This window comes from Cygnus olor, chromosome Z (assembly GCF_009769625.2).
Source record: "Cygnus olor isolate bCygOlo1 chromosome Z, bCygOlo1.pri.v2, whole genome shotgun sequence".
Classification (NCBI taxonomy): domain Eukaryota; kingdom Metazoa; phylum Chordata; class Aves; order Anseriformes; family Anatidae; genus Cygnus; species Cygnus olor.
Window position 1 is genome coordinate 47,999,474 of NC_049198.1, and position 6,493 is coordinate 48,005,966.

A 6,493-nucleotide genomic window follows, 5' to 3' on the forward strand; every position below is an offset into this window, starting at 1 on the left:
ATAAAACTGTTCAACAACATATTTTTTTTCTTATTTCAGATATTATGGCAAAACACAAGCAAGCAGTAGAAACAACTATTTAAATAATTAATGGTCTGGTTCTGCAGTTCATCTCTTTCACAACAGCAGTCTCACTGGCATCAACAGGGCTGCTTGCATCCTGGTATTCGGCTAATGATGAACAACAAGCAGGCAGTCAGCATACAGATGGAGAATTCTTGGAAACTTCTCCTTATTAATCTTCCCACAGCACCAGTATAGAAGCCCAAAACATACTCAGCAAATCCCATTGAGCTACAAAAGGATGTAAAAACCCCCAAGTGTTTTACCAAGGAGTTGGAAAGGGCTGTCAGCATTGATCATGTGAGCTCTGAGATTACACTGAGGTTACAAAATCAGAATCACAGAATGGTTTAGGTTGGAAGGGACCTTAAATACCATCTAGTTCCAACCTCCCTGCCATGGGCTGGGACAACTTCCACTACACCAGGTTGTTCAATGCCCCACCCCGCCTGGCCTTTTTTGTTGTTGTTGTTGTTTTTTGTTTGTTTGGTGTTTTATTGTTGTTGTTGCTGTTTTTTAGTTTGAATGTTATCAAGTGATGGAGTTTCTTTACACTCCATATGCATATCGTCTTTAGTTTGATTAGAAAATATCCATCGTTTTATGTTTCCTTCATTTCACAAGATAGGTTGTCAGATGAAGCTAATGTTGACAGACAGAATTTGATTTGCAGTTATCTTGGGGTACAACTCTCATTTTCACTATAATAATATTGATAATAATATGTGAATAATCATATTCACGATTAACATATGTTACAATCCCCATTATTATCATCCCTCCACACTGCCTTTGACAAATAGCTCAAGAAAAACAAAAACAAAAACATATCACTGAAGCTTTCAAGAACTTTTAAGTAAGAAATATGAGGAGGCTTTAATGTTGTGCTGTACCTTACATGCTTCACCCAACTGCAACCAGTGAACTACTCAAAATACATCTAAATCCCACTCCAAGGGGAGAAAGTGCCTAAAATATCTGTAAGAGTATTCCTCTGTCTTTCTGCCTAGAAATTAGAGCAATTAGAGGTCCATACAGACCTTTTTTATATTTCCTCAATGTCACTGGCATGTCAGGCCTCTCCATGCCTTACCCATGAAGCTGGAACCACCACCAACATCCTAACTTGGATGGCACCACAATTTTATCCAAGTGGTTTTTTTTGTTTTGTTTTTTCCTTTTACTGAAGATGCTGTACCTTTTCACAAAACTAGCCCTACAGCAAAATTTCCCATCAGCTATGCATTTGCATTGCCATGTATTATATCACGCCAAACCTTTTCTATTGACCTTTACCATTCTTCAGCCTTCCTCCTGTGTATCACAGTCACTGTCGTCTGTCAGTCTACAGCTACTTTGCTTGCTAAATAAATAGATTCACTAAAAGGCTACTAGCTTCAAAGCAGAAAAAAAGAAAGGTTGAAGTTTTGTTGTTAGAGACTGTATTTTACACTGAAAAGAAAAATTGATGAGTGGAATCTAAATGGCATAATGTGTCTTATTGCTCACTTCTTTGGTTTTGCAAAGTGTATGCAGTTAGCAACCCTAGTTCAAAGTTTGCAAGGTTTTGAAATGAGCATCCATGTAAGACATTCATACTACATTTTCTCTGAAATTTCATTATATTTAAAATGGAATTTAAATCGTAATGGAGGTAACTACAATAAAACACTTGTAGGGTCAAGTTTCAATGGATTTTTATATCTTAAAACAAAAAAATGTAGTCTGAACTATTGCTTGGCTTTTCTTGCAGGGAAAGGGCTAAAGGAAGCAGGATGGAATATGCAATGCATGTATGATGTTTTTTCAAGACTCTTGGAAACAGAGCAACTTACATATGTAATAGAGTCCATGCAATGTCTGAATAAAGAATGACAAATAACTTAAGATTTGTTATGACAACTTTTACATAATAGCACTGTGCAAATTTTTAACTATGTGCCTGATGAAGCAACACTCTCAAGACGAACAGCTGCTTAACCATTTCACTGCAAACAAGACTAGGCAGTTGACGATCATGACAACACTGGTCAACATCAGCAACAGTTTTCAATTTTATTTGAGATACATAGAATAGCATTTGTATTTCAGCTGCAGCTTTCTGAATGGGGAACATGATCTGAGCATGTGCATGCTTAGACTGCTGGTAGGCTGAAAGTAATCTGGTACTCCCAGAAAAAATCTGACTGATTCAAAAATCATTAACAGGACTCCTAGGGCACTGGGGTCTACTTAAACAATGAGTATCAGTTTATAAATCAAGTCAAGGGAATTACAGATACACAATGATGTACATCATTTTTGAGCAGACATTTGTGATAATTATTTCTTACTACCAATTTCTTTGCAAAGATTTTCTCCAACCGAATTTTACCCACATATAATGTAGAAGAAAGTAAAATTATAACCAGAACAAGGAGTACATAAGTCAAATGCTTTTGCACAATATAAAAAGCCTTTATCTGATTGCTTCCAAACCACGCTCAGTTGACTTTCAATATTTTTCTCCACAATTAATTCTGCTACCATGATTTGGAAAATTTGACAAAACGTCAATAATTAGATGCCAACCACTTAGAGCTGTGTGAAACTTGGCGGTTTCACTTTGCAGGAGTGCAGGCAAATATTTTATTTGGTGTCAATCCATATATGTTCCCTCTCCACCACTTTCAGTTTGGGTTTTGAGTTTTGAATAAGTCCAAACAGGCAAATGAATAGGCAGTCAAAATTTCCACATTTTACCTGGTCTCACTTCACAACCCTGCAAATAAAAACCAGGCAGGCATATCTTCATGAATTAACAATGGAACAAGTTAGAAGTTCAAGTTTGGAAAGAAATACAAGAAATTATCTACCATGTGATTGTGGAGATTTACACCCAACCACCACCAAAAAAAAAAAAAAAAATACAAGCAAGGTCGTGACGACGTTAACCCTTCCTAGCACTCTTTGTATTCTACATTCTGTAAAGTGCTGCAGGCATGTGTATTTATGATGCTATAATATATATGCCCAAAATGAGAATAATAGTAATAACAATTGTTTTTGTTTTAAATCCTGCCAGCATTTTACATCATCCCAGCTGTTTTCTACTCTTTCTATCCACCCCTGAGTATCATGGGATTGCAGCTCACTGGATCACCACTGCTGTTGTCAGTGTGCCCAATTCTGGTCTTTATCTGGTAAAAATCAGGAGTGATCTAACAGAAATTACAGCAGGTGAAATTTTCTTTCAAACAGGTGAAGTAAAGCCAAATGTTCCTGAAGGAAAAACTATACAAAGGTCTGACTCTATTGACGTTTCTGTTGAGAACATATTCATTGTGCACTTCAATTGAGAAAATGGAAGGAAAGGAGGGTATGGAGTCCCAAATCCAAGTAACTATGGGTACTACATGTGGGGAGAAGTTGTGGGGTACTGCAAAAAGGACAAAGGGATGAGAGAATTGAAAGAAAAGAAAGAATGAAGATGATAAGGCAGACATAAGATATTGGCAGAAATAGGAAAGACAGAAAAGCCTGAAATCTGAGATGTAGAAGATAAGGAGGGGGACAAAAATTAGAACGGTAACTTCAATATGGGATGAAAATGAGGAAAAAGAGTTTGATATATATACTGGAGAAGAAATGATAATACTGGGAAAAAGGAAGGTGAGTGAACATGGCGGGTAATTACAGGTACACGCTGAGGACCAAAATAGAATTAGGGATATAGATGAGAAAAGTTGAAGGAAGAGCAGCATTGGAATAAAGAACAGATAAAAGGAAAAAAGGCATGGAACTGAGAGACAAAAGTTCATCTGGAAATGCAACAAAGAATGTCAAAACTTTACAGGCTAAAAGCAGAAAGATTTGAGAAAAAATTATGAATGGGTTAAAAAAATTATGAATAGCAAAATGGTTAAAAATAAGGATGAGTAGAGGTATGACCCAAGAGGATATGAAAGACCTCAGGAAGGAGTTGTGAGTGAAAAACAGCAGATGAAGATGACACTGGGATGGAGACCTTGGTCCTGCCCCTGAATGCAAGGTCATCTTACCAATCCACCACAGGTGCTGAAGGAAGCGAAGGAGCCCGGGTAGCGAAGAACAGCACCGCTGTAGTAACAAGCTCTCTCAGGCTGCAGTTGTGCAGCACCAGGTGGGCTTTTGCCATCTCCCCTGAGCCGTTCCTCCACAGCAAAGCCAGGAGCCAGGAAGCGGCTGTCCCTCTTGAGCAGCAGGTAGAGCTCCCGAGCAAAGGCCGGGATCCTCAGCAGCACTTCATCTCCATCCTCGGCTGGAGGTGGTGGTGGGAGGGACGGTGCTGGTGGTAACTGAGAGGCGGCACCGGACCCCTGGGGCAGGGGGGACCAGTGGTAAAACTCCTGAGACTCATACTCATCCTCGGTGTCCTCTTCTTCTGCTGCCTCCCCTGCAGCCTGCCCCTGCCCCTCCACCGAGGAGGAGACGGAGCGCACTTCCCGAGAGCTGCCTGCCACCGGGCTGGGTGTGATGGGGGCACTGGGGGTGCTGCTCCGGTTCCCGCAGCTGGGGTCGGCGCTGCAGCCGCCCCCTCCACCACTGCCACCCGCTGGCTCCTGCTGGCCCCTGCTCCAGAGCGCAGGGAAGACAATCTCCCACTCCTCAGAGTCTTCCGAAGCATGGAGACCTGCGGGAAGGCCAGCAGAGGCTTTAAATGAGCAGGGCACCCAACAGCACACAGTGCCAGCCAGAAACCTGCACTATGCCTCCCATGACACACCTTTGGGCTCCCAGCCTACCAAGCACACCACCCAAAACACAATGGGCTCTGTTTGGCCCTTCCATCCTGACCTTAGATAGAGCAGATGGGCTAGATGCTAGATATCCCTGTGCCTGTTCAGGGGGGTCTGGGACAGAGCACTGTCCTGGTTAACACAGAGAGAGAAATGGCACTCAAACTTGGCAGAAGGTGTGTTTGTGCCAGCAGCTGGGTATGTTCTTTGTGGCCATCACCTCCATGCAATAAGTTGCACAAAACATTCTTCATTTAGACGGAAAAGTGGCAACTCTTCCATAGAGCTCATATATATATATATATATATATATATATATATATTAGCAGAGAAAAGCTGAGCCAAAAAAAAAAAATTTTTGAAAACTTCAACCTTGCTCTCAGCACGTTCCGCAAAACCCGCCGATTTCAAAAATGTAGCCAAATGCACTCGCTCTCCACAGCTACACGCTTGCGAGTGCACGTACAAGTGGCAGATGCGTGCACAGGCTGCATCACCAGCACTGTAACCAAACTCAGCTACCACTAATGATGCCTGTGTACTACGCGCACCATTATCACAATTTAACCAAAACTCGCGGCGTACTTTTATTATATAAGAGCGCACACAGCCCCCACCGGCCTGAGACACCGGGCGGCTTTACGCGCATCCCCAGGCGCTCGGCAAGCCGCACGGCGATGACAGGGCTGCTGCTGGAAACCCGCGTCTCCCGCGCAGTGGGTGACCGCCGCTCGCACGGGACGGGAGCTGCCGCTCGGGCGCCCAGCAGCGGGCAGGCACCGGTGGCTACCGGCGGCCGGCCCAGGGCTCGTCCCCGCAGCGCGGAAGGCGCGCACTTACCTGCGGCCAGCCCGCTTGACAGCACGCACAGCTGGTAGAAAACGCAGCAGACGCGACTCAGGCGCATCCTCCCGCCGGTCCCCATCGGCCCCGCTGCCGGCGGGGCGCCGCGGGCCGGACCGGGCCGGGCCGGGCCGGGCAAGGCAGGGCAGGGCAGGGCCGGGGAGCGAGCGCGGAGCCCCGCGGAGCCGCGGCCAGCTGGGCGCCGCGGCACAGGCAGCGCAGGATGCGGAGCGCCCGCGGCGCGTCCGCGCCTGTGCCTGCGCGCGCGCGCCCGTGTGCGCGCGTCCGAGCGCGAGGGAGCGAGGCAGCGAGGCAGGGAGGCAGCGAGCGCAGGCAGCGCGGCCCCTGCGCGCACACAGCGCCCGGCGGCGGGCGGGCAGCTGCGCCCCGGCGGCGGCGGCGGCGACCGCGCTGCCCCCGCCCGCCGCTCGCCCCCACGGGGCGGGACGCGACGGGACCCGGCCCGCACCGCCCCGGCACGGCCCCGCCCCACCCCGCCCGCCCGGGCACCCGGCGCCGAGCCCCCCCGGGCGGGAGTTTCCGCGGGCACCGGGTCGGGGGCGAGACCCCGGAGCCCCCCGCAGCCCCGGCGGGTGCGGGACGCCCGCCTCCCGGCTGGGTGCTTCGCACCCAGCCCGCCTGCGGGCGGTGCCTCCGCTCGGGAATGGCGGGGAACCGCCGTTCCTGACCTTTTATTTATTTTATTTTATTTTATTTTATTTTATTTTATTTTATTTTATTTTATTTTATTTTATTTTATGTTTTTATTTATTTTATATTATTTGTTTTATTGTTTCATTTTATTCACTTTATTTACATCACATTTTTTT

The 6,493-nt window shown here is 46.2% G+C and overlaps 1 protein-coding gene across 2 annotated transcripts in view; it reads right to left on the reverse strand.

The window, feature by feature from the left end:
* ADAMTS19 (ADAM metallopeptidase with thrombospondin type 1 motif 19) overlaps positions 1-5,794 on the reverse strand; it is a 166,260-nt gene extending 160,466 nt beyond the window's left edge. For both annotated transcript variants that reach the window (XM_040541557.1, XM_040541555.1), the window contains exons 1-2: positions 5,661-5,794; positions 4,104-4,714 (exon numbers count right to left, since the gene is read on the reverse strand). In XM_040541557.1, the coding sequence (XP_040397491.1) occupies positions 4,104-4,714; positions 5,661-5,745 (696 nt within the window). In that variant the 5' untranslated portion in view covers positions 5,746-5,794. The remainder of the gene's footprint in view (positions 1-4,103; positions 4,715-5,660) is intronic.
* Positions 5,795-6,493: the final 699 nt, after the last annotated feature.